This window comes from Mercurialis annua, linkage group LG4, assembly GCF_937616625.2.
Source record: "Mercurialis annua linkage group LG4, ddMerAnnu1.2, whole genome shotgun sequence".
Lineage (NCBI taxonomy): Eukaryota > Viridiplantae > Streptophyta > Magnoliopsida > Malpighiales > Euphorbiaceae > Mercurialis > Mercurialis annua.
The window spans coordinates 35,330,564-35,357,702 of NC_065573.1; the positions used below are offsets into that span (position 1 = coordinate 35,330,564).

A 27,139-nucleotide genomic window follows, 5' to 3' on the forward strand; every position below is an offset into this window, starting at 1 on the left:
TTAATATTTAAATTTAACTATTAAAACTAAAATGTAATTTAAATTTGTACATTTAATTAATACTATAAATTTAATAAATATTTGTAGTATGTACTTAGTTAGGTGTGTTTAATTTTATATTTGTCGGATGGCATGTGAAACCGCGTATCCACAGTACTTTCTTTGAAACTATTAAATTCAATATCTAAATTCCAGTCCAAATGTTGGATTTTGATTTCTTAAGTTTCCAGCACACGAAACCACACCACCACTTAAAAGACCCGACTTCTCCCTTTCTAAATTTCTTCATTTCTTTTTCCTCTTCAATAAAATCCATTCAACATCTCTCAACCAAACAAAAAATTCTCATAAATTCTTGTTTTTACCAGAAACCCATTTCATTTCAATCCATTTTCATTTCTGGGTTTTGTTTCTTTTCCCCAGTGGATGTTTGTGTTTGACCAATCAACAACAAGAACAAGTAGCTAGCTTAGTAGTTGCTATGCTGTCCAAATTTTCAATCTTTTTGGTTTTTGTTCTACTCTTTTCTCCCATTTTTGAAGCAGTTGCTTTCAAGAAGCATGGCAATATTACTGGTATTGAGTTACCTAATCATCACATGAGTTTCAATGCAGTTTCATCTTCATCATCTATGCAAAACACAGATTGCAGCCTCTCAAATTCGAAGAAAGACCAAAACTTTCACTCAGTTGGCTCACAAGAAAATGAAGATGTTCAAGACTCTAAGCAAACTGTGAAACTTGACTTAAAACACAGATGGTTAAACCAAAAATCCGACACTAAAAGCTCGTTCATAGCTTCAAGAACGCGAGATTTAACAAGAATTCAGACTCTACACAAGAGAATTACAGAGAAGAAGAATCAAAGTGCCATTTCAAGACTAAACAAAGATAACAATAATAAACAGAATCAGAATCAGAAGCAGCAGCAGCAGCCTGTAATTGCCCCATCTCCGGAGGCAAATGGGCTCTCAGGGCAGCTCATGGCTACTCTAGAATCAGGAGTGAGTCTTGGTTCAGGAGAGTATTTCATGGACGTTTTCATCGGTACACCTCCTAAACACTTCTCTTTAATTCTTGACACTGGTAGTGATTTAAATTGGATTCAATCTGTTCCTTGTTATGATTGTTTTGAGCAAACTGGCCCTTACTATGATCCTAAAGACTCGTCTTCTTTTAGCCATATAACCTGTAATGATCCCAAGTGCAATTTAGTTTCATCTCCTGATCCTCCTCAACCCTGCAAATCTAGCAACCAAACATGTCCATATTTTTACTGGTACGGGGACAGCTCAAATACTACCGGGGATTTTGCTTTAGAAACGTTTACTGTTAATTTAACATCATCAGCGGGAAAATCTGAGTTTAAACGAGTTAAGAATGTAATGTTCGGCTGCGGACATTGGAACCGCGGCCTGTTCCACGGGGCAGCAGGACTGTTGGGGCTTGGGAGAGGGCCGCTTTCGTTTTCGTCGCAGCTTCAGTCTCTTTACGGCCATTCATTTTCGTACTGTTTAGTTGATAGGAATAGTGATGCTAATGTTAGTAGTAAATTGATTTTTGGTGAGGATAAGAATCTTATGAATCACCCGGAACTAAATTTTACATCTTTTGTTGGTGGAAAAGATAACCCGGTTGATACATTTTATTATGTTCAAATCAAATCGATTATAATCGGTGGAGAGATCCTGAATATACCTGAGCAGACTTGGAATTTGTCTGCTGAAGGCTCTGGTGGTACAATTGTTGATTCTGGTACAACTCTGAGTTACTTTGCAGAGCCAGCTTATGAGATTATTAGAGATAAGTTTATTGAGAAGATTAAAGGGTATCCGATTCTGAAGGATTTTCCGATTTTGAATCCTTGTTATAATGTTTCCGGTGTTGAGAGGATGGAACTGCCTGAATTTGGAATCATTTTTCGAGATGGAGCAGTGTGGAATTTTCCTGTTGAGAATTACTTTATCAGGCTTGATCCTGAGGAAGTTGTTTGCTTGGCAATTCTCGGGACTCCTCGTTCCGCTCTTTCGATAATTGGGAATTATCAGCAGCAGAATTTTCATATTCTGTATGATACAAAGAAGTCTAGACTGGGGTATGCTCCAATGAATTGTGCAGAAGTTTGACTGTAGTGTTGCCGTAACCAATGGTCTCCAAGTTTTGGTTTTCCTTTGAAATTAGAAGAGTACAGAAACAAACTTAGATTCATTATTTGATTCAATACACTTAGCTTAAGTTAGCTGTAAAATCATAGACATGATTATGATCTGCCTTACAAAAAAAATGTAACAATACATTTTATGCAATTTTTCATTTTTCCTAAGTGAATTTTTCTTTTATGGCAATTTAAACAGGGCTTCTTGAATTGGGTTTATCAAAATTAAGCTGATCTATAATAAAATTGATGAGGGCGGTTGTATGCATAACCTGATTAATATAATGAATAATTTTTAAATACAATAGATGGATCACATCGATATACAATATGTTTCTTGTTGACAGTTTCTTTTATTTAAACAGTCAATAAATTTCTTTAAAAAAAAAACAATCAATAAATATCAAAGCATGACGTTTATATTTATAAGAGGGAGAGATGTTGGTTAAACATAATATGTAATTTATTGTTTCAGAAAAATAAATAATTTTAGCTTATTAGTAGATAAAATATTCCATCTTCATATAAATTGATGTCATTCAAAACTGAATCAGTCAAAACCTCAAATAATCTCAAATATCATAGTGCAATTCTAAAAAACATTTGACTATATTCTTTATAATTTGATTCTGAAATTATTTTTCAAATCAGGAGGCTTTATGTTACAATTATTTTTTTGTATAAATTTATTATTATTATTATTAATTTGAAGTTGAAAAAATTAGACTGATAGTATGAGAACTTTTTAAAATTTTCTATTTCAATTTCTGGGCTTTTCTTTTTAAAAGTTGGTGCTTAAACATTTTAAAATTATATTAGTGATTTAATTTCCCATTTAGCATCGAAATAATTAACTGCATTATCAAAATTATTATTCTTTAACCATATTAGTTAGTACTAATAGGCAATCAATATTTGCTAAAAAACACTTCATTTATATACATTTAAAGTTGAAAGTCCAGTACCAATGGGAGTTGGTCCAAGTGGTAAGCGGCTTGATATCGCTTAAGTAAGGTCTCGGGTTCGAGTCCTTGTGAATGCAGAAAATTTCCACTGGCAGACTCACCCACCATGCCAGGTGCGCGACGCGGGTCAGATCCGGATTAGTCAGGGCGAAGCCTTGAAAACCGGATGGGCTTACCAAAAAAAAAAAAAAGTCCAGAAAGTAAGGCTATAATTATTTCACGTGTAATATCAGTTTTAATTTTCCATCTTTAGAAAGAATATGGTGACTTAAATTTAAAATTCAATATGAATGCTAAACATACCAGTAAATTTTCATTAAACTAAAATATAGTAATAGGTTGATTAATAGTACTTGGCATAATCAGAGCATTGTTGGTCAAATCTTAGGTGCGCCACCTAAACAAATAAATGGTCAACTTTTAGAGGTATCGTGTCGCCTGCTTTTATACGGTAACGGTATTCTTTCTCAATCTTCCTTAGAAAAAAAAAACTACAATTTGAAATGCTATAAATTCTACATAAATTTTAATGATTTCAATATAAATAACTTATAATTTATAGTACTGAATAACGTGTTAATAAAAATGAATATTTAAACATCAAAATACATATTTTTTAATATATTTTTCTATCAAAAAACTATTTGATATTTAAATTATAAACAATTAATATTCCTGTTCTTTTTTTTTTTTGAGAATTAATATTCATGTTTAACACTATTAAATTTAACACTCACATTATTATAATAAATTACATTGAATTATATAATTATTAATTTTGCAGTCAGTTATCAATTTGAATGTGACATGGAATTGTTGGCCGTAGCACTGACTTTTCATTTTATTGTTTATAATGTTTACTTATTTTCCTTCAGGTTTCCCCTTTTACCTCAAATAATTGTCAATCACCACCACCCACCACTCGGATAGGAGTCTATGCTGACTTTTGTTTTTGAATTCTATACTGACTTCTAATATTTTATTTTTATATTTCATCTATATCTATAATATTTTTTATTTATACATTTTCATAGATATTAATAAGAAAGAATATAAAAAAATCTCAAATATTATAAAGGGTAAGATTTTGGCTAGTGATAGTGCAGGAATGGGTTTCTATAAATTTTTTTTGATTCTTTTTTAGTTGAAATCATAATTTTCGAATCGAAAATTAAATCGAATCATAGATATATATTTTAAATATTATTTAAGAATATATATTTTTTTCTAAATTTTATATTTTTTTGAAAATTTAAAATATATAATTATTTAATATATAAAAAGTAAATCTATACTATATATAAAAGCACGGATGGGGGGGACAGGCAAATTTACTGAATAATCCTTTTCAGTTTATTACCAAATAATGGTTTTATAGTCATTAACTAATTACTTATTTAATTAATCACTATTGTAATTAAAATCCTAATTAGAATAGGTAGCTAAATTATCTCCAATTTAGTTTTTAGTATGTAAAAAATAACTAAATTGTCTCCAAATTAGTAGGAATACCTATCTTTTACTTTGATTGAACTATAAAATTAAAATACTGTATTTGGTCAATATATTATTATTTAAATTTCTATCTTATTATTTTTGAAGATATTATTAATAAAATTAAGTTAATTATTTAATTATGGTTATTATAAACCAAAAGAAGAATAAATTCAGTATGGAAAAAATTTAATAACCGAACAAATCATATTTATTTTTACAAAAATTCTTAACTAATTTAATATTAATTATAAATAAAAAATTGATATAATTATAATAAAATTACTAATTTGTACATTGACGAGTTACGTTACGAGTCACGTGCATAGCACGTTATGCGAAACTAGTATATAAAAAAGAGTGTTAGTAAATAGTTCAGCTTATGTTCAATCAATCTACACCTTTTATTATAAATTAAATAATGTAGGTTAAACTAACATAATGTAAGAAATACTTAGGTAGACTCAGTCCACCACGTCATTCTATTGACTAAACCTATCACATTATGACACGTCATTAAAATAATGACACTATCATAATATTACTATTTAAAAGTGTAAATAAGTAATAAACAAAATTACGATAGTGCCACTATTTTAATGACATGTTATAATGTGATAGACTAGTTCATGGATGACGTGGTAGACTGAATCTATTTAAGAATTTCTCACATAATATAGGTCGTTTTCAATTAACTTAAGAGGATCTTGACAATAAATTAAACAAAGGCCAAAAATCTAATATTTGACTTAATCTTTTTATACCATTTTAATTGACTTTGAATAGATTTTGATTTCATTTAATTCAGTAAAAGGGGGTTTAATTCGAATTTTCCCAACTCTAAATGTACAACATTAATTACACAAAATGAACATCACCAATTATACATTTAACTAACTTGATATGTATATGATATGTTACTGAATCATGAAATGACGTATAGTAATTACACAGTAACTGGAGTAGGTACTGAAGGAGCCACCCGATTTTCGACAGGAATTTCAACAAATTCTGATAGAATCGCTCTGAACTCATCCCCGGACATTGTTTCCTTCTCAAGCAAGATTTCTACAATCTTGTCAATTGCCTCACGGTTGCTCCTAATCTGGCTCAGTGCAATCTCATATGCATTGTCTGATATACTCTTGATAGCTCTGTCGATGTCTTCTGCGAGCTTTTCTGACATGGAATTTCTTGCCATCATTCTCATTATAACATCGCTTTGAGCTGATGAGTCCATAAGTGACCATGGTCCAATTTCAGACATTCCAAATGTGGTTACCATCTGTGGCACACAAATAATAGGCACTTCATTTAGCCAAACATGCAATAAACACAACTTGGAGCAACACAAAATGAGCCGAAAATTTGAAACTTATTATAATGTCAATAGAACCAACTGAATTTGTCAGTTCAGTTCTTCGGTTTGGTTTGATTTTTGCACACCCCTGCCTGAAATTCTTAGAATTGCCAAAAGAAGAAAGTCCTATATGCTAAGAAAATTTAAAGCAAACGCTTGGATTTAAGCCTACAAGTCCCAGAACAGCAACCTTATAAATACCTCAAGATGCAGAAAACGCAAGGAAAAAGTTTACCCACCAATAGCTAACATAGTTATACTTTATGCAAGTTGTAAAACGTAGCTCTAAGAAAAGTTGGGGCAAAATGCTATAAAGAATGATGCTACTGCGATCTCCTTAAAAAAGGGACATTTTTCAAAATACTAGATGTCTCCAATCCCAAAGTTGCTAATTGTTCTTAATCATCCGTTTTACCTTGATTCCCAGTCATCTGGCTATAGTTTAATACCAAGTGTTTTTCAGCTTGTAATCGCGATTAGCTTCTCTTACAGTTGCATCCATTTTCACATAATTTTTTTAATCTTTTGTGTTTCTAGGAGATGTTGAGTTTTCCATTTTCATTTTACATTCAAGTTTTTGCTACACTTTTCCTTATAACAAAAATGATCCGTACCTGCTTAGCCAAACCAGTAATCTGCATTAAATCACTAGCTGCTCCTGTAGTCACCTCAGGTGCACCAAAGATAATTTCCTCGGCAGCTCTGCCACCAAGACCACCAACTATTCTTGCAAAAAGTTGCTGCTTGGAGATTAAGGTTGGGTCATCCGAAGGAATAAACCAGGTTAGACCTCGTGCCTGACCACGTGGAATTAGGGTGACTTTCTGAACTGGATCATGCCCTGGAGTCAAAGTTCTGAACAAAAGGTACCGTGTATTAGTAATTTCATTACTAAATGAAGCAGACAACTGATTACTTACCAAAAAAAGAAGACAATTAATTTATATAACCTTATGTTCTCAACTTATTAGACATTAATATATATTTGAAGTTTACGAGACACTGAGAAACATGAAAAAAAAGGTTTCTGCCAGCATTTCATAGTTCACTACAAATAGGAAAGACAAATAAAAACGTGAAGATAATAAGTTAAAGGGTTATTTGCATATTTAATACCAACATTTCACTTTTTTAGTGATTTAGTCCCATTCTTAAAAATTTGCATCACATCCCAACCTTTCAACTTTTTGGCATTGTGTAGCATTGGGATTTAAATCGCAAAAAAATTGAACATTGGGATTTTATGTGCAAAAATCTCAGTTTAAAAGTCAAACAATGGTGACTATTAGATCACCATACTTCATTTTTTTAGTCCAGTCTGGACCATTGCTACAGCTAGTAGGATTCTGTAAGAGAATTTAAGAATTTTTATTACTGTAAATTCATTTAATTCTTAATTTTGCTTCTCTGATGTCAACTTTCCGAAATCCGTCAAGAACCTGGCCGGATTTCTATGCATATGTTGCCCCTAGGAAGATATAGCTGAATATCAAGTTAGCCTAGGAACATATAGCTGAATATCAAGTTAGCCTACACTACAATACGAAGCTAAGGAAGAAAATATGCAGAAGAAAATTCTCATAGGAAAGCTTTTAAAAGACATTTAGAATAAATGATATATGTCACTTACCCACAAATAGCATGGCCAACTTCATGATAAGCAACAAGACTTTTGCTCTTTCCGTCAGTCATAACGGTTCCTTCCATTCCAGCTACAATCCTATCTATTGAATCATCAATCTCTTTACTTGAAATAGCAGTCTTCCCACGACGACCAGCCAATATAGCAGCCTCATTTAAGAGGTTTGCAAGGTCAGCTCCACTAAAACCAGGTGTTCTCATGGCTATCACTTCAAGAGAGACATCTGCAACAAATTTCTTATTGCCAGAATGAACCTTTAGTATTTCTGTTCTTCCTCGTATATCTGGAACATCGACACTCACCTGCATCGGAAATATATGAGACGATTTCTTCATTAAAGAAAATCAGAGGAAAACATTCACTAAGATCTAATATTTTCACCTGTCTGTCAAACCGCCCTGGCCTCAACAAGGCGGAGTCCAAAATATCTGCCCTGTTAGTAGCTGCAATAACGATGACACCAGTGTTACCCTCAAAACCATCCATTTCTGTTAAAAGCTGATTTAGGGTCTGTTCTCTTTCATCATTTCCCCCACCAATGCCGGTGCCTCTTTGCCTTCCAACGGCATCAATTTCATCCACAAATACAATGCAAGGTGCATTTTCTTTGGCCTTCTTGAAGAGATCACGGACTCTAGAGGCACCAACACCAACAAACATCTCAACAAACTCAGAGCCTGATATGGAGAAAAATGGGACTCCAGCCTCACCAGCAATTGCCTTGGCTAGAAGTGTCTTCCCAGTTCCTGGAGGGCCAACTAGAAGAACACCTTTGGGAATGCGAGCTCCAACTGCAGTGAACCTCTCTGGCTTCTTCAGAAACTCAACCACCTCCATGAAATCCTGCTTTGCTTCATCAACTCCAGCAACATCATCAAATGTAACACCAGTATTTGGTTCCATTTGGAACTTTGCCTTAGACTGACCAAATGTCAAAGGGAAACCAGGCCCACCAGGACCACCCATTCCTCCAGATGATCGTCGAGAGAGAAGGAACAGACCCCCTATTAAGATCAAAGGGAAAGCTAGATTTCCAATCAAGTTAAATAGTAGGGAACCCGAATCCTCTTGAGCATTATGAGCGGCAAAATCAATGTTTTTCTCTCTAAACTTCTGAAGAAGCTCTTGACTGAGTCCTGGAAGTTGGACACGGACTCGCTGCACTCTATTTCCTAATTCAGGAGAAACAGCTTCTACAATAGCAATAGTTCCATTCTCAAACAAATCAACCTTGTTAACCCGGTCCTTGTCCAAGTACTCCAAAAACCTTGAATAAGACATCCTGGAGGAAGAAACCCCCTGGTCGTCAGCAAGCGCCTTCCCACTTCCCAATAAAGCGGGAGCAACAATTCCCACATTGCCAATCAACTGCTTTAGGAAACCTCTTCTTCCTTCATTCCGATCCAAGGACGCTTTAATTAAAAAAGCTTTTGACGTCTTACCAGAAGACGGAAACCTATGAGAAAGAAAAAGACTTCTTCCATAGACAGCTTTGCTCAAATTTTGTTTTGTACCGGTTGATAAACCATTATTTCCTACAATACATGCTGATGATGCAGCCATCTGATACGAAAAGGGAAAAAATTATATAATTTCTCAATGAACGTTTATATTGAAAACAGGTTCAAAATAACCTTCCACAGCATAAATAGAAACATCACAAGCATAATTGTCCACTACCCATATAATTTCTACATATGATTCTTGCACACACAATCAAATACAAGGAGAATGTTACACTCTTACGATTAATTATTAGTGTGAAACAATTACAAACTAGAAGAATTCAATATGGAGATATAAGAACATGTAATAGCAGGTATAAAATAGATGGGTTCAAGATGAAAGCAGCTAAAGATTGAATCTTTCTCAGGACTAACTTCAAACAAATCAAGAATCGCATAATTAAAAAATAAAAAAAAATGAAGCAGAGTGCTTACCTCAAGAGAGCAGAAGAAGAAATTTTTTGTATTTGTGTTTAGTGAAAGAAAAAAAAAGTGCAGACTGGCTGTGGTTTTTTTAAGGAAACGGATGTGGTTTGGGAATATTGTACGTGGCTCTCTTTTAGCGGCTCTTCTTTTTTGATATTTTCACCAAAATTAAATTATGGTTTTTAAATTTATTTTAATAATATTTGTATACTATAGGTTATGAAGTAATTCGCGTTTAAATCTGTCTACCACAATTATTAATTATCTAAAAAGAAATACATTTCTGAAATGATAGGCTGGATAACTTTTTAAAAATTGAATCAAAATCAGCCGGTTCATGCAATTTTGGTTCAAGAACAAAAATTAGAAATATTTTAAAATGGTTCGATCCCGATTACTAAAGTTATAAAATCAGAAGTGAAACCAGTTTGAAACAAAATATTAGGAAAGGGCATTTTTATATTTTAAGGCACGGTTTTCTTATAAATAAAATAAAAGTATTAAGTTTTTATGGTAATTTTTTTAGAAATAAATTCGAGGTATGATCAGACACCGTGTAATCCTACTTTGAGTTCGTCTCGGTCTCTACATATATATAGACAAAGAGAATTACATTATTCACTATTTTTAATATCATTTATAAAAATATATAAATTTTTAAAATGTATATTTTGGATATGACCATTTAAAAAAATTATTTTAAATTTTTATTTATAAAAAAATGTTGCATTAAAAAAAACACCAGAAAAACATCAAACATACATCATCCGAGTCCCGTAACTAATCGCTATAATTTAACAAAAAAAAACACCAGAAAGACGCTCAATATTCAGCCAACATGCATCAATACATGATATGCTCATTGCTAACTGTTATATACGAATATATTTTTAAGTATTTATTAGTGTATTTTAAGAGTTCTTTTTTGTGATTTTTTGATGTTTGTTAGTGTTTTTCGGTATAATTTTTATTAAAGTTGCCGCAGGTCACAATCCGGCGGTTCGGCTTAACGGTTGAAGGGAAATTAATTAAAGTTGTTTGGTTTCTCAATAGACGGTTCTTGAATCTTGGTTAGGTACCGGAGTGGAGAACCGGATTATCATAATTTAAACCAAGACTGCCACATGGACAGTACAGGTCTGAACTCCACAGAGCAACTACCACTACTGCAAAATTACTATTTCTGGGCGCCAAAACCGACATAAAAAAAAGTCTGAATAATAAACAGTAAACAAAACAATAATACAAGAGAAAGAGACAGAAATATGAGTAAGTGAACTGTAAAAGTGTAATAATAAACTCAAAAATATGAGTTAGGTTTAAAGAAGACATAGAAAAATGGAGAGAGAGGAGGATTATCGGAGGAAACAACGCTTAGTATTGGTAGCTATTGTAGTGATTGCTTCACTTGCTGTTACTTCTCTGCTGGTTGCCTTTAGTTATTACTGCTATATTCGTAATAAGCTCTCTAAACGCTTCAATAATACCCTCACAGTCACAGGTATATTTACTCCCTTTTTACAATGCCTGACTTCAGCTTATGTTTTTGGGTTCTTGAGGAACACAGTCAAACAGTAAATTTGTAACTTTTTAGGTCTTAAAGTTAGAAGCTTTAGCATAGCAACACCCATATTTTGATTCTTCTTTTGTATGTCTAGGGACGTTGATTAAGTGTATGTTTGTGATGATGAAATGTTTTTGCTGAAGGTAAATGTGAGGGGAAAAGCAGCTTTGAGAATCTACAAGTTGTTAGTGAGAAAGGGCTTCAAGTGTTCGCATTTAAGCAGCTGCATTCAGCTACTGGTGGTTTCAGCAAGTCCAATGTGGTTGGCCATGGCGGGTTTGGATCAGTATACCGTGGAGTGCTCAGCGATGGGAGGAAAGTTGCGGTTAAATTGATGGATCAAGCAGGGAAGCAAGGGGAAGAGGAATTTAAAGTGGAGGTTTGTTTGCTGTGTGTTTGCTGTTGAAGTTTTGTTGTTTGGTTAAACAGTTTTTTTACAAGAATATGTTATAAATATAAAGTTTCAAAGTTTCGGAAGTGATTCCGAAAAGGGAACCAAAACGACTAAACACATAATTTGATAAGTTTCCATGCGATGTAGATAGATAACTGATTCAGCTAAATCTCTCCATTTTGCTAGCTCATCCTTCTCATTCTCTTGAATGCAAAAAGGATAGTTTCTAACTAAGTGTCTGTACGAGACATGCATTAGAATTTGTTTGTGTATGTGACTGTTCTGTTTCTCATAATTCTTATCTTTTTTCCATCTCCTTCAATCTGCCATCTTCATCCATTTTTGTAATATGAATTTATATTCAGCTGATCTCAGTGGTTGACTGACTGTTTATTTGCAGGTGGAATTGTTGAGCCGCCTACGTTCCCCATATTTGTTGGCATTGATTGGGTATTGTTCAGATAACAATCATAAATTACTGGTGTATGACTTCATGGCAAATGGAGGACTACAAGAACATTTGTATCCCACAAGTAGTAAGCTAAATGATTCTTTCTTTTTTCATCTATGCTGCACATAAACTTTTCCAATCTTACATTTCATCGTTTTATTTCAGCTTTTAGAAACACTTCTAAAACTCCGGAATTATATATCTACAATTTATTCTTGCAAAAAAATATAATTTCTCATTCTTGTGTTTCCCGTTTTAGCATTTCCGTTTCCATGCTACAATGCTCTGGAACTGTCATTGAAGATAGACATGTTCCATTTTGTTTTTCTTTTAGTAAATTAAAACTTCAAGTATGTGTCAGATGAAGCGAAAAATTTCACCATTTCTTCTAAGTGCTTCAGACATTTCTAAACATCCAAATTCCCCTTGCTGTATTGTTTTGTTCAAGATTCTGCAACACTGTATTCTTTCATTGTCCATCCTGAACAATCCCCGTTCCCTAACCTTTTCTTATATAAAACCAACTAAAGCAACTCTTGACCACCAGAAAAGTCCTCTTGATAGCAAATTCGCCAACCAAGCAGTCTGGAATTCCAATATTGCTACCTTGTTATACAATTTGTCTCCCAGAATTAAAAAACCATATTGGGGTGACCATTTCCAGTTAAAGAAAGGCTGGAGGTCAGGGTGTAAATAAAGTATGAAAGACTTCTAATCGTTTTTTCTTGACTTGTGTTGGATCATTTGCATTATATAATGAACTTCATATTTTCTGTTGTCATAAATAATGACCGTCTGTTGAATCAGGTCATAGGGCTATGCACCCGAGATTGGACTGGGAAACACGGCTGAGAATCGCCCTCGAAGCTGCTAAGGGTTTGGAATATCTGCATGAACATGTGAGTCCTCCAGTGATTCACAGAGATTTCAAGAGCAGCAACATCCTTTTGGACAAAAATTTCCATGCCAAAGTATCTGATTTTGGATTAGCCAAGCTTGGACCCGAAAAGGCTGGTGGACATGTCTCCACTCGAATACTAGGAACCCAGGGATATGTGGCCCCTGAGTAAGATTTAACAGAGCTTTTTATTTACTGTCATACATACACGCCTCTTCCCTTTTTAACTATTTTCTGTCATACATACATGCCTCTACCTTTGCTCTCACTTATGTTTGAATAATATGTGTGGTATGAACAGTAATATAGAGACGATAGGAAAGGCAAATAAAATGGGACAATTTCAATCGAGAAACATGGTCATGATTTAGTTTCAAGTCATCTGACAAAAATTTAGAACTTTCTATAACCACATTAATGAATATGCTTTTGTGACTTTTTATACATTGTAGTTTGCATTTATACATTGGTAATTCAATTCCCCATATAGGTTCTTACTCTTTTCCTTGTTCACAAACTTTACTAGTTTATAACTCTAATTAATCTAAATAAATGGATGTATTATCATCTCAATTTCGAATCTCATCCAAACTCATGTTATGCCTTTGATATCTAATGCCTACACTTCATCTGATATTGAACTTTGTTGCATTTTCTGCTGCATAGGTATGCATTAACCGGGCATCTAACAACAAAATCAGATGTCTACAGTTACGGCGTTGTTCTTCTGGAGTTGCTTACTGGCAGAGTCCCAGTCGATATGAAGAGACCTCCAGGGGAAGGTGTTCTGGTGTCCTGGGTGAGAATTTTATATGTCCTCTTATGTGCTTTCTTCATTTGCAATAAAAATAATACAATTTAGTTTGATGCTCTATTACACAAATGACTTACAGCAACAGTAATGGACAGTTACTCCATATGTTAGTTCCGTTACCTTAGATCTATTGCAAATTTGCAATAGTTTTGAATATGCTACATTTGCCTCACTGCAATAGGGCCTTTGTCTTTTGCAAATGAAATGTTACTTGGATGAATTATAATCACTTCCATCTGTAAAATAAAGAAAGTAGAATCGATGGCTGGTGCAACAGTTTTATTAATATTATAGAATTAAAAACAAAAAAATTCTTACACTGGCAACTATTGCAACAGTTTTTCAAACTGTTACTAATCGAACATCGACCTTGCTACATTATGTAGTAGTGATGGCACAGCACGATTTGATTACTCGGTCCTTTTTACTGAAAATTTGTTTGTATTCTTTTGAAAATAGGTGCTGCCCCGATTGACAGATAGGGAGAAGGTAGTGCAAATTATGGATCCGGCATTGGAGGGTCAATACTCAGTGAAAGAAGTTATTCAGGTGGCAGCAATTGCAGCAATGTGTGTACAGCCTGAGGCAGATTACAGACCACTAATGGCTGACGTTGTGCAGTCATTAGTCCCATTGGTCAAAACTCAGCGCTCGACTTCAAAGGTCGGAAGTTACTCTAGCTTCAATACACTAAGGTCTCCTGGGTCTCAAGACTCTGGCAAAGCAAGTGCTTAAAACTGATCAAACCATGTTAATCATCTGCTTGTACTTAAGTAACTAGTTTAGATTTTAGCCGCATCTTGGTTGGAACATGTCTCTTCGAAAATTTATCAAATTTTATATATTAGTATTTCCTATTCATTTTCTGAATGCTTATGAAACATTCATATTTCAGCATTTTCATTTCTTTGTAAAATTATAATTGGGTTTCATCGCTTGAACTCGTTGACCTTTGTATACCTGTCTCGTGCAAGGAAATGGTCTCGAGCAATGACAAGGCAAATGGAAGAAGCAAAAGCAATTTTTGAAAACTGAATTCAGTGCTCTTTTGCAAATATTATTTAACTTTTTCCAAATTTTTGTAGTTTCCTAGTATTAAAAGAATTAATTCACACTATTATAGGCAGTATTTTAAATCATGACTAAATGGGTGTAGCCATCAATTTACAGTTCAATCATTAAAATAAAGAATAAATATATTGTACTCCTTCCGTTCACAGTCTTCTTTTCTTTTGTCCCAAATAATTGTCCCTATTCCTTGTAAATCACAATTTAGAGTGTTTGAATTCAAAAATCAGTAAATTAATCACAATTTTAACTAGCAATTAAAAGTCCTAATAATTTTTACAGTTTGATAACTTTAAATTTTTATAAAAATATAATTTGTCAAAACCAATGGAACCAATGTAACCAGCCGATCAAATCCAGTTTATCCATAGAGTTAAACATGGCCTTTACAAGTTGCACCTTTTACCTTCCTGATTTTATCACGTCATTTCAAGGAACATAGACATAAAAACAATATAAAGACATAATTATGTGTCGAATTTAATTGCCAGATTTCTAACCATACTTCTGTGGTACACACATTTTCCATCTCAACAAGATAATCCTAATAATTTGGCATTTTGAATTTGGAGGAAAAAACCAACTATGCAAAGCTTGAGGTGATCTATAAAATGCCATTCTGTTCTCAATCTAGTAAGAGCTGGATGTTTCATGCATACAGAACCACAAATTGGCCTGTCATTGCTTTCTGGAAGAATCCCCAGCAGACTGTCAAAATGTACCTAATGCGTGACCTTGCAATGGACGTCTTTAATGTGGGATCGTGCCTAATGAACCAACCGGTGGTGCACGAACAGCTGGTGGTGCTTTTCTATTAAAATTTCCTCTTGATACAGGAAACTTAGGTTTGTTGCGAACGGGAGCAGCAGGACGATGGGGAGCAGCAGGACGATGGGGAGCAGCGGGAGGATCACTGGTGTAGGGCATCAGAGATCTAAGAAAAGCACTAGGATGGCACGTCCCGTCGAACCTAGGAGTAGTGTTGTCAATCCCAGTCGCATGTACCAATGATGCCAATGAATCCACGGGATCTGAAGGTAATGTTATCCCAGATTGTCCATCGTTGGACAGAAGAGAAGCGATTGCATGCATCGAGGCCCCAAGGGTAGGAGGAAGCGCTTGCCGAGGATTCACTACCTACAAAACAGTAACTGAAGTAAGATCAAGGTAATACTAGATACTTGTGAACACCAAGTAAAGAAATTACTTTGAATAAAATAGCTGCTGCTAATCGCTCTCTCAAGCAGTAAATTTGAGCAACTTCAAGGGCTGTTGATGCAAAATAAAGCCACCGATCCGCAACCACAGTAACTGAATTATCAGGAGATGACATAATTTTCTCATCACTGTTTATATCCAACTTGTCATCAATTTCCATCTTATCTTCATGACTTGCATCTTCAACTGCGACATCACTTCCATGGTGGTTATTACCCACCTCATGTCTTTGTTCAGTCGAGTCTTCTGAAGGGGCAACAACGATCTCTGTTGCAATCAGTAACAAGGCGAGCGGACCAACAACAGTACAGTTCTTAATGTGCATACCACCATCACCACGGGTTACTTCATCAAAAATGATCAAAGGACAGAGACTGTCAGTTTTCTTAAACGACAACTTAAAATTGAGGGAATGAGGGTGCAACCGAACTTTGGCACCAGTGGCTGTCTCCACAACAGCACGCTTTCCAGATTTAGGTGGAAGGAGTCTCCCCACCATAGGATACAAACCAGCAACAAGCATAGAATGGAGAATTCCAGGGTCATGTGCATTCAGATTATAACAAGATGTGTCTTCCTGAAGGAATCCGTGCCGAGTAAGTTCGGATAGAAGCTGCTTACGCATACCCTGCAGCATACGCATGGTGCTTGAAGAGATAAAGTACTGAGAACAAAGCCGTGCTTGTTGACCCCTTTCTTTAGCAGTCCTCCAGCATTCAAAGGCTGCTATAACTGCTAACTGATCACTATTCCCACCATACAGTGAAGCAAGCTCTACCCTAGCATTATCAGCTTTCTTTTTATCAGTAAGCAACATAGGCAAGGTAAATGGATCTCTGTAGTCAGAGACACAAGCCATTGTCAAAGCTGGATCTAGGCAATTCATCAAAATAGCAAAGAAAATCATCTTGCTTATCAATGGATGTACAGGGAGGCAACCCAGCTTTTCTCCTAGTTCTGTCAATTCTTCATCTATTGATAAAGCCCCAATTTCTTGGAGAACAGTAATAGCATTATGTATGGTTTCAGGAACAGGAGGGTCCAGTGTCTTCTGTAAGAAATCTTCTATTTTGCAATTTGAATCAAGCATCTTCAGCTGCACAAGGGAAAAAAGAAATAAGAAACAGAAATGCTTTTAGTTTTGAAATATGAAATTGTGGGATAGAGAAAAGCAACACTTTTTCAACAGGAAAGAGATGGCAACCATAATGAGGACAAAACTGAACAGAAGTTCCCCGGTAACCAAAATTCATACTTCCTCATAAAAAGAACAGCTAAAATAACAATAAAAGAAGCCACTAAAAATTACTTGCAAACAAAGTTCTTCAATGGGCATTCTCTTGATTTCAGGAACTTGGAAATCTGGCATAGAAGCTGCTCGATCTTTAGAATAAAAATGATAACACATCCCAGGCTGACACCGACCTGCACGTCCCTCGCGCTGCTTTGAACTTGCTTTGGAGATCCAGGACGATTGAAGAGTTGATACATTGTTATAAGGGTCATAACTTTTTTCTTTCATTCGACCACTATCAATGACATAGATAACATCGTCAATTGTAATGGAAGTTTCAGCAATATTAGTTGACAGAATGATTTTCCGGCAACCGAACGGCGGGCGTTTAAAAACTTTCTTTTGCTCCATAGAAGGAACCATAGAATGGAGAGAGATAATCAAAAACTTTGAAGAATCTTTGAAAAAGGGGTTCGCAAGTAATCTTTCTCGAGTCTTGTTTATTTCATCCCAGCCAGGAAGGAAAACAAGGATAGCACCATCCTTTGAATCAATACAAATTTTCCTCAACAACCGCTCGATAAGAACAACATCAACAAGGTCGGGATTGATTGTTGCTAGATATTTATCGAGTAAATGATGTTGTTCTCGAGAGTCGGTCTGAGAAATTTTAATATGTTTATTTATTATGTCAGCAACTTCAAGCTGGTTTTCTCGTTTAGCCCATTCTAGTGCTGTTTGACCATCCTTGTCTTGTAAATGACAGTTCGCACTTAAGGACAGAAGCATGCATACTTCATTTACTCTTCCCTTTCCAGCAAGGACCATTAATGGTGTTAAGCCAGTAACTGAATCTTGGTAATTGTAAACCTCAGGGGTTCCTTTAGAAAAAAGGAAATCCAAGAGGGGATCAAATTCATCATGTGTCCAAGCTAATTTGATAGCTTCATCTAAATCAGAATTCTCTTCTCCCATTAGCACATGGTCTTTACTTGGGACGCTTGACGTTGCAGAATTAACATGATTACTATCTTCAGAATTTAGGATGGAAAGTACATCTTCTAAGTAAAAACTTTTGACCTGCGTAATAATACAGAGGTGAACACAAGGACCAAAATCAACATATGAAAAACATTAAAAACAAAAAAAAGTGACAGACAATCCTGGAATGAGTATTACAGGATATGTGAAACCAGGAACGGTGATAATTGGGCAGCCCCCAAAATATTGTGCAAATCGTTCAGCATCAAGTGTGGCACTCATCAATATCTGTTGGATAAATTTTAGTAGAAAATAATTTAATCAGAATCAGAATCCAACACCCACACATAAAAAATAATGTTTGAGAAGTATAAGAAAATACCAGCCGAAGATGAGGATATAAAGGAAGTATGTCTCTGCGAGCAGGTTATGAGCATCAGCAAATAATTCAATAATGATAGGTGCTATCTTTACATAAAACTAGTATTACACATAGTTGTTAAAGCGCAAAGCGCACTTGAAGCGCAAAGGGTCCCATACCGCTTTAAGCGCAAGGCGCAAATAAAGCGCACGCCCGAGTGAAGCTCGGCGCATATATGTAAAAAACATTAAAATACCTATAACACACACAATAATTGCCCCAAAATTAAATATATGCTTTTGATAAAATCATAAGTCCAATAAATTGGAAGTAAATTAAAAGACTTTATACTTTCCTATACAAATTTAGACAGTCACGTGACATGCAAAATCAAATTAATAGTATCAATTAAAAATAAACATAATACTCCTAAATTCCTAATAAGACAAATTTCTATTGAGTAATGGACAATATAATAAGACTTGAAAAATACAGTAAAAGAATAAAATTAGTGGTGTACAGCTGTAATACTCCTTTTTGATATTAATTACAAATTTACAATATCAAAAAGCAAAAAGTAGTGTCAGCTGGCCCTAATTAGGGTTCATCTTCCCCGCGCCAACACTTCATCATCTTCATGAAACCTGCAAAAACTCTGTTTTTTCCAAAAACAACTGAATATTTTTTCCAAAAAGGGCCAGGGTAACAGAGTATGCAGCTGCGCTTTGCGCCTCAGAGCCTCGCCTCAGCGCTTTAGCGCGCCTGAGGCGCGCCTTGATGAAGGTGGTCGCCTCAGGTGTTTCTGAGGCGCACCACCTGCGCTATGCGCTTTTCTAGCGCCTTAGCGCGCCTCAGGCGCGCTTTTAACAACTATGGTATTACATTTAATTTAAGTATATACCCCCCTCATGGACAACTTTCTATTAGTAACAATAAAAAATCATGACCAGTCAGAAGACCTGCTAACAGGAAAATTAAACAAAGGAGATTAGAATTTGAAATCAGGCGTAAATCACCTGACGATTGCCAAGATGAAATCTGAGTAGCAGTCCCTTTCATGAATTTCATCCTACAAGTCCATGTAATCACAGGAAGGGCAAGCCATCATGACCAAAAATAAATTATATTTCTAAAATAATTCCATCCACATATCTATCTAGTCCCTCAGCATGGCCTAGTAAATTAAACCAATAATAAGATTTACTTTAGACAGTTACATGCCTCACATTTGGCACCTCAAATAGCAAAATAAGAAAAACTGGTCTGAATTACGACAAAAACAGAAATATTTAGAAGAACATCAAGCCTAATAATAAAGGTATTTTTATTTCAAAGTTACAATAATGTGGAAAAAAAAGGCTTCTTTGTTTCAACTTGGTAAATTTGGTAGTAGGATAAGCGATTATGTGCTAGACTGCAATGCACTCATGTTGAAGCAATTGATGCACAATTGCGTTTTCCATTTTTTATTACTTCTAGAAGAGTATAGATTCCAACTTATAAAACAGCATAAACAGTTTAAGGCCACAAAACTTTATAGCCTACGGCACCCAACAATTGTTAGAATCAGAAGTACATAATGTAAATGGTAAATTGCGATTATACATCCATATATTGAACTGTAACCTGGTTTGTTTAGGAGGATTGATTTAATAGCCCACATAAAGCAATAGATACATTTGTGTACATATATTAAGATAATTATAGAAAATCACCACCGTGTATTATGGACTTATTCTATAGTAAGTCTTATCCCAGGAGGAGAAAAAAAAGAATTAAGTTTTATACTATCAATTTGAATTTTGAATTTCAAACTATATCTTTGGTTAGAGCGATATATATTAATATCAAATTATATCAAATTATCAACGTTAACTATTAAGTTGTTGTATTTCTATCATTTTATTATTAGTTTCATAATATGATTAATTTAATTCATTTTAATTTTATAGTTAATCTAATACTAATATTAATTATATCGATATTATATTCATTTAAAATAAGAATTTTAAACTTTGAATTTATAAAAAATTGTTTTTCTAGATATGTCGATTAATTAAAGAATATTGATAGATTTATATTGATGGGCTGATTGGAATATGTCTTTCTTACGAGCATTTTAGTTAGCTCTCAAACTTTAGCGCATAATATTTAAATGATGTAATCCCATGCAAGATGGAACTAAGATAATGTATAAGAAAGTGTATAAAGAGATGCATGAGTAATCAAGAAGAAGTTAAATACCACAATAATGTGAGTTATATTAAGAACTTCATCTCTCTCGGTCTCATTAGGAGGCTCCCCTTTTGAAATTCTAGCACCCCTTGAAACAAGCAGCCGTAGCAGAACCCCATTTGTGCAGAAGACAATTGATGAGTCTCTTCCACCTTGAGTTTCTAATCGAATCTAGCATTAATAAAGCGTTGGTGAGTAATAATTGATAGTAGACATGCTGACATGCATATGCAATTTCATTTGCAAAAAGAAAGTAATTGATACAGATCGCCACTTGCTAACTGTTGCTGTTCATAAAACTGAAAACAAAGATAAATGTGTATCTATATCTTTCCTGTTTGGTATTATGGAATAGTCATAGTTGTTAAATCAAGATTAGAAACGAGAATCGGAATTGTTAATTTTGCGAACTGTGAATTGAGAAACAAAGGTCAACAACATAACCCATGTATCAACAGGACATCAATGTTTCATGATTACCAATCACCACTCAAATATTGGCTATATAAATGCTCATGAAGTGATAAAATAACACTCTCTACAATTTCTACTTCTTGCTATTGTTTTGGAAGTAAAAAGGGCATTTAGAATTATTAATATTCTTAAAGAAGAATAATAAAAGGAATCATTTAAATCAAGATTATACTATCTATAATGAATTCATACAAAATACCTTGTACCCAATATCGTCTCCGACATTTTGTCCCCTTTCATACGAGATTCTCTCAGCAACTATAGGCAAAAAAGTAGGAAAAACACAATGTTCCATATAGAGTGTAGTCAAAAAAAAAAAAATTGCTAGAGAAAAAAGAAGATTAAAGTCGGCATGCTTAGTAAGCAACGCAGACCTGATGTTGCAGAGATACGACGAGGTTGCGTGCAAACTATTTTACAGGCCTCACATTTTCCCCACTTGTAATCCAAGAGATATTGAGGAACCTACATGAATTTTAGAAAACAAAAGTCAAACGGCATAGCAACAAAGCCGTCAATTTATTTAAGAACTGTAATGCATCATATAGAGTAGACAAACTATCAAAGATACAACTGCAGTTCAAATTTTGTAAGACTTCAACATAAGGGAAGACACATTGAGAAATTATGTTCATGAGTTGTATAATCGACATGTATTTAGATAGAGCAGGATAGTAATAGACCAGAGATACATCTTATATCTTGCAACTCAAACATTAAGATAGGTGGGACTTCCCATGTAAAAGCTGATAGGTCTAACTTCTTCTAGTAGTATAAACCTGGTGCTTACAGAAAATTCAAGCATATACTTCTCTCAAATAAGCCTTGTTCCATATCAAATCCTAACTCAATCACATCTTTAGCATCTTGGAATTATGAACCCTACAGACTTAACGAATTTACTGTGCACTTACCTAATTCAATATCAAATTTTACGAGTCAATTAAAATTGACCACATGTATATTTTTGATGTGCAATAAATGAGCTTAATTTTTAAATGAACAAAGGATCACTTTACCCCCTCAACTTGGCACAAAGTATCAAAAACGTCCAAAGTAGGAAAACCGGATCACTTTTACCCTGAATTGGCAAAACCGGTACAAAAACACCCCTATGCTGACGTGGCACCTTAAATGGAGAGTGAGGTTCTAATTAATCATTATTTATTCTAATTAATTATAATTAAATATTAACTAATCATGATTCAACCCTAATTAATCTAGGGGCTTTTTTAGATTTTTTCCAAAAAAAATTCAAATTTTTTTTACAGTTCCGGCGAGGAGGAGGAGCCTCCTCGCCGGAGAAGGGAGCTGCTGCTCCTCTTTTCCGAGGAGGAGCAGCAGCTCCGCTCCTCGCCTGAGGAGCGATTAGATCTGCTCCTCGCCAAAACGAGGAGCGGATCCGCTCCTCGTCAACGAGGAAGACGATGAACAGACCCAATTTTGTTCATCAAATGATGAACAGACCCATCTGGGTCTGTTCATCTTTTGATGAACAAAATTGTTCATCAAAAGATGAACAGACCCACGATGGGTCTGTTCATCAATTGATGAACAAAAATTGTTCATCAAATCTTTGATGAACAGACCCATGGGTCTGTTCATCGAGACCCGTGGGTCTTTTAGAATTCAATTTTTTTTTTATTAAAAAATTTTAAAGTTTTAATATTTTTGTTAAAAATTTAATTTGGAAGTTAATTTGTTAGATATATAAAATTTGGGGGTTAATTTGTCATATAAAATTTTAAATTAAAGGGATTAAATTGTTTTTTTTAAAATTATTAGGTATTAATTTAAAATGTTTAAAAAGAATTAGGACTATTTTAAACCTTTTTCTATCAAAAACCACCTTAAGAAACCGAAACCACTTTGAAAACCGGAGAGTGTATCTCACTCTCTTAAGTGAGAGTGGGGAGGGGGGTTTTTGTACCAAGTTTGACAAGTTCAGGGTAAAAGTGACCCCATTTTGCTAATTTTGACGTTTTTGATACTTTGCGCCAAGTTCAGGGGGTAAAGTGATCCTTTGTTCATTTTTAAATTGAATGGAATCACCATACTTGAAAAAAAATACACGTTAGGGTATCAAATATAAGTTCAAGTATTCAAAATTCTTAGTTTGAAAGTGTATGGTATCCTAAGAAAAAATCTTTCCTCCATGACGCCAAACCGATGAAATACCAAAAATTGCTTAATACTTGCCTAGGAAGAAGAAAGGACAGACAGACCCCCAAAGTGCCTCTAAATTCTTCGAATTAAACATTGAATACTCAAAGAAGAAAAGACAGGAAAACTACAATGAAAAAGAATACGTTATTTCACATCATTTCTTCCCCATGTACAATTTCCTACATAACTGATTAGAGAAAAAAAATAAAGGAAAAAATTGGTCTTTTTCTTCTAACAGGTTATACTAATCATAATATAAAGAAAACAAAGCCAAGAATTGGTAACCTGTGTAGTCTTTCCACATCCGGTTTCTCCAGAAATAAGAACAACCTGCATTAGAACATTAGAAATGAAATAAGGCTCTGTGAAATGTGAGAGAAAACCAATGACAAAGATAGGTTGTTAGAGAAGGAGCTAGATATGTGCACATTGACAACCTTGTACAACTAAGTCAGCACAAGTGCCATTTAATTGAATAAGAAAGAATAAGAATCGAAAAATTATCTTGTCTAACATGAAATTCAGTCCACGCACCAAAGAACAAATTTTCAAATCTGAGTAAAGGGAAGACCTTACCTGGTGAGATTCTACGGTGGATGTAATAACATCCCTAAAAGATGCAATTGGAAGCTTCGATTTTCCTTCAACAATCTGCACACACAATGGAATCTCAAAAAAAAATCACTGTTATTTGCAAAAAGTAAAAACTACAAATTCCTTCCAAGGGCATCAACAGATAGCACTTCCTCAGTGGCCACCACAACACCACTGAGATGCAATTTCTTAGCCAAATACTGATAGCAAGAGGAGGACTATAATGAAGTTATGGAATAGAAACAAGGGTATAAAACATTAATTTATATATCAGAGAGAAAAATAACCTGTTTTAAATTTGTGTCATTTTGTAATCTAGAATTTAGTTCTTTTACTTTCTTAGAGATAAATGCTTTGGACATCAAAGGCAGCTTAAAGAAATCATCTCTCTTCACTCGTATTTTTTTATTCTTCTCTTTATAATTTCCCGCCACTTTTGCAACAAGCTCTTCATCCTCAGGAGGGTAGTATGCAAATAATTCGTGCAAGACTAACTTTGATTTTTCTGAAATCCTCAAATTTGTTAGAGTTTTTTTCCCCTTCTTGGTGCCCTTTGTATTTGCAGTTTTGTAAACAGAGACACGCCGCGCACTCCCGTACCTGCATAGAAAAATACCTTCATCTAAGAAAACCACTACAACCAAGTCTAAATCCAAACGCCTCGAACATGTCCCTTCTTAAAGATCAAATAACCAAGATTCATAATTAATTATAAAAAGACGCATAAAACCAATTGAACTCACCCGGAACTCTTAGAACGCATACCCATTTTCCTGCATACTTCATGTACCACAGCACGTTCATTCTTCGATAAGTCATCTTCAATTGTCAATACTGCATATACATCATCCAAGCAATCAATGCAGTTACTAATAAAAAAAAAGAGTAAAACTAAAATATTCATTGATTTAAAAAAATTACTGTACTTATATAACTTCAAAAACACTGCATTAGTCAATTGTATACTAGTTAGCTAGCTAAAGCAAATGAATCATTCAACCATATAAACGAATGTAGCGCTAAAATACAAAACCTAGAGCATAAAACTATGAAATACGAGTTAATTTACAAAGAAAAAATAGGAAAACCTTGATCGTCGTTGTCACGGAATTCGTTTAGGCATTGACGAATTCGCAAACGAGTGGATTCATCAATATTAGGGGTTTTCTGCCGTTGTTGATGTTGTGCCGCTCCCCTGTTCCGCTTCTTGGCCATTTTTGATTGTGTGTGTGTGGTTTGTTTGAGTATTTTGTATTTCAAAAACAGGTTAAGGGTTTAATGGATGTTTGTACAGTACCAAATGAACTTTTGATGGGGAATATACTGTGGAGATTTTATATTACAGGGTAAAATGACGACTTCATAATATAGTAGGTAGGGGTGAGAAAATGGGGGTTTGAATTAAAAATCGACCCATTTAACTAATTTTTTTTTGTCTAATTACTTAAAAATCACTCACCTTGTAACTTTTTTTCATTTATACCACGACCTAAAAAAATTTTCAATTGTATCCTATTTTTGATTTTTATGTTTCGTTTGTATCTCAAGAGTAAATTTTTTGATTATCTAATTAATTTAAAGATGAAAATATTAAAAACAAGATACATAAATGATTAACATTAACGTTTTATTAGAATATAGGTTAAAAATGAAGGACTAATTTAAACTCTTTTTCAAAAAAAAATAGGTCAATTCAACTCATTAGGGTAGAGATGAAACATAAAAATCAAAAATAGGATACAATTGAAAATTTTCCTAGGTCATGGTATAAATGAAAAAAAGTTATAAGGTGGGTGATTTTTAAGTAATTAAACCTTTTTTTAAAAGGCTAAACTTCGGGTTAAAGATTCTGAGGGTCACTCAACTTTGTACAAGTTGCAAAATGGTTATCCAATTTTAAAACGTTATAAAATGGTCACCGTATAATAAAAAGACGACTTCCGGCGGTTTCTAAATGAATTCCGGCCAATTCTTTTCCTATGTGGCACCGGAGTCCCAGCCACCCCTTCTTTTTTTGCCATGTCATCATCCTCTTACTAATTTTTTTAAATTAAACACCAAAAATAAAAAAATAAATTAACTTTTCACCGGCCACTATCTACACCCATCACCGGCCACCACCTACACCCATCACCGCCACCCTGCTTGTCGCCTCTGTAAACTCTCTTCATCTGGGTTTTGAGCCCAGACGAAGAGAGATCCTCTTCGTCTGGAGAAAAACCCAAACGAAAAGATAGATCTCTTCGTCTATCTCTTCGTTTGAATTCAAAACCAAACGAAGAGATATTTATTCGTCTGGTTCCAGACGAAACTCATTAACACAGATGAAGAGCTTCTGATAATGAAACCTATTTAATTAGTTAAAATTGAATGAATTGGAACAAAAATGAATTGGTTAAATTAATTGGTTAATTTAGTTTAAGCTATAATAAAAACCAAACTTTTAAAAATAAAATAAAAATTATTAATAAGGTTGATATCAAATATTTAATTGAGTTAATTCTAAGTAGATCGAATAGCTCGCGAGATAAATCAACTCGGTTAAATTTATAAATAAGTCCCTATAGTTTAAGTTGCCTGTAAAAAATAATACATTTCTACATTAATGTTTAATTTTTTCATACATGAAAATTGTAAATTTGTTTATAGTTGGAACACATGTTTGATGTTTCAACCTTTTTATTGAAAAAATATTAACAAAGGTTCAATTTGCCTCGCAAATTTTGCAGAAAAGAAAAATTAAGGCAAGTTTAATGGTTTTGGGCAAACACACACTGAATTTGACATTTTTGACTTGTTTAAACTTTTCAAAGTCAAAGAATAATTGGTGTATTTTATACAAATTTGAGTTGATGTGTAATTTGAAGTTAAAGAGATAAAACGAGTCAAAATTCTAAGTTCATTGTGTTTTTTAAGCCATAAACAAGGCTTAATTTGGTCTTTTGTGACAAGTTTGAGGAGCAGAATGAACCTTTATTAAAAAAAAGATATATTCAAATTTTTCATACATGAAAAAAATACGTGATCCATGAGCCAAACATATATGATATATTAGAATCACTTCATATTCAAAGCGTCATGTCATATTATCCATAATTAAAAATTAATGATAATATTTGTAAATATAGAAGAAACGGCTTA

General features: G+C 34.1%; 4 protein-coding genes across 5 annotated transcripts; 2 read left to right on the forward strand and 2 right to left on the reverse strand.

Moving 5' to 3' along the window:
- Window positions 1-141: 141 nt before the first annotated feature.
- On the forward strand, window positions 142-2,322 carry LOC126679497 (aspartyl protease family protein 2-like). The gene has a single exon (XM_050374537.2). The coding sequence runs from the start codon at window positions 482-484 to the stop codon at window positions 2,123-2,125; it is 1,644 nt and encodes a 547-aa protein (XP_050230494.1). The 5' UTR covers window positions 142-481; the 3' UTR covers window positions 2,126-2,322.
- A 3,149-nt stretch (window positions 2,323-5,471) lies between these two features.
- Window positions 5,472-9,665, reverse strand: LOC126676196 (ATP-dependent zinc metalloprotease FTSH 2, chloroplastic). The gene is made up of 5 exons (XM_050370348.2): window positions 9,556-9,665; window positions 7,997-9,178; window positions 7,604-7,917; window positions 6,588-6,828; window positions 5,472-5,898 (listed from the first exon to the last, which is right to left on the reverse strand). The coding sequence occupies exons 2-5, from the start codon at window positions 9,176-9,178 to the stop codon at window positions 5,560-5,562; spliced, it is 2,076 nt and encodes a 691-aa protein (XP_050226305.1). The 5' UTR covers window positions 9,556-9,665; the 3' UTR covers window positions 5,472-5,559.
- A 1,010-nt stretch (window positions 9,666-10,675) lies between these two features.
- On the forward strand, window positions 10,676-14,528 carry LOC126676197 (serine/threonine-protein kinase PBS1). 2 transcript variants are annotated; one of them, XM_050370349.1, is made up of 6 exons: window positions 10,676-11,047; window positions 11,254-11,489; window positions 11,905-12,040; window positions 12,763-13,021; window positions 13,520-13,652; window positions 14,127-14,528. In XM_050370349.1, the coding sequence occupies exons 1-6, from the start codon at window positions 10,885-10,887 to the stop codon at window positions 14,400-14,402; spliced, it is 1,203 nt and encodes a 400-aa protein (XP_050226306.1). In that variant the 5' UTR covers window positions 10,676-10,884; the 3' UTR covers window positions 14,403-14,528. The 2 variants fall into 2 exon arrangements, with proteins under 2 accessions (XP_050226306.1, XP_050226307.1); XM_050370350.1 differs by having other exon boundaries at window positions 10,676-10,815.
- Window positions 14,529-15,191: 663 nt separating this feature from the next.
- Window positions 15,192-25,378, reverse strand: LOC126676840 (DExH-box ATP-dependent RNA helicase DExH6-like). Its single transcript, XM_050371142.2, has 14 exons — window positions 25,087-25,378; window positions 24,742-24,832; window positions 24,286-24,598; window positions 23,981-24,055; window positions 23,690-23,734; window positions 21,613-21,703; window positions 21,438-21,496; window positions 20,774-20,935; window positions 19,546-19,598; window positions 18,551-18,584; window positions 18,367-18,456; window positions 17,263-18,267; window positions 15,943-17,049; window positions 15,192-15,872 (listed from the first exon to the last, which is right to left on the reverse strand). The coding sequence occupies exons 1-14, from the start codon at window positions 25,211-25,213 to the stop codon at window positions 15,486-15,488; spliced, it is 3,639 nt and encodes a 1,212-aa protein (XP_050227099.1). The 5' UTR covers window positions 25,214-25,378; the 3' UTR covers window positions 15,192-15,485.
- Window positions 25,379-27,139: the final 1,761 nt, after the last annotated feature.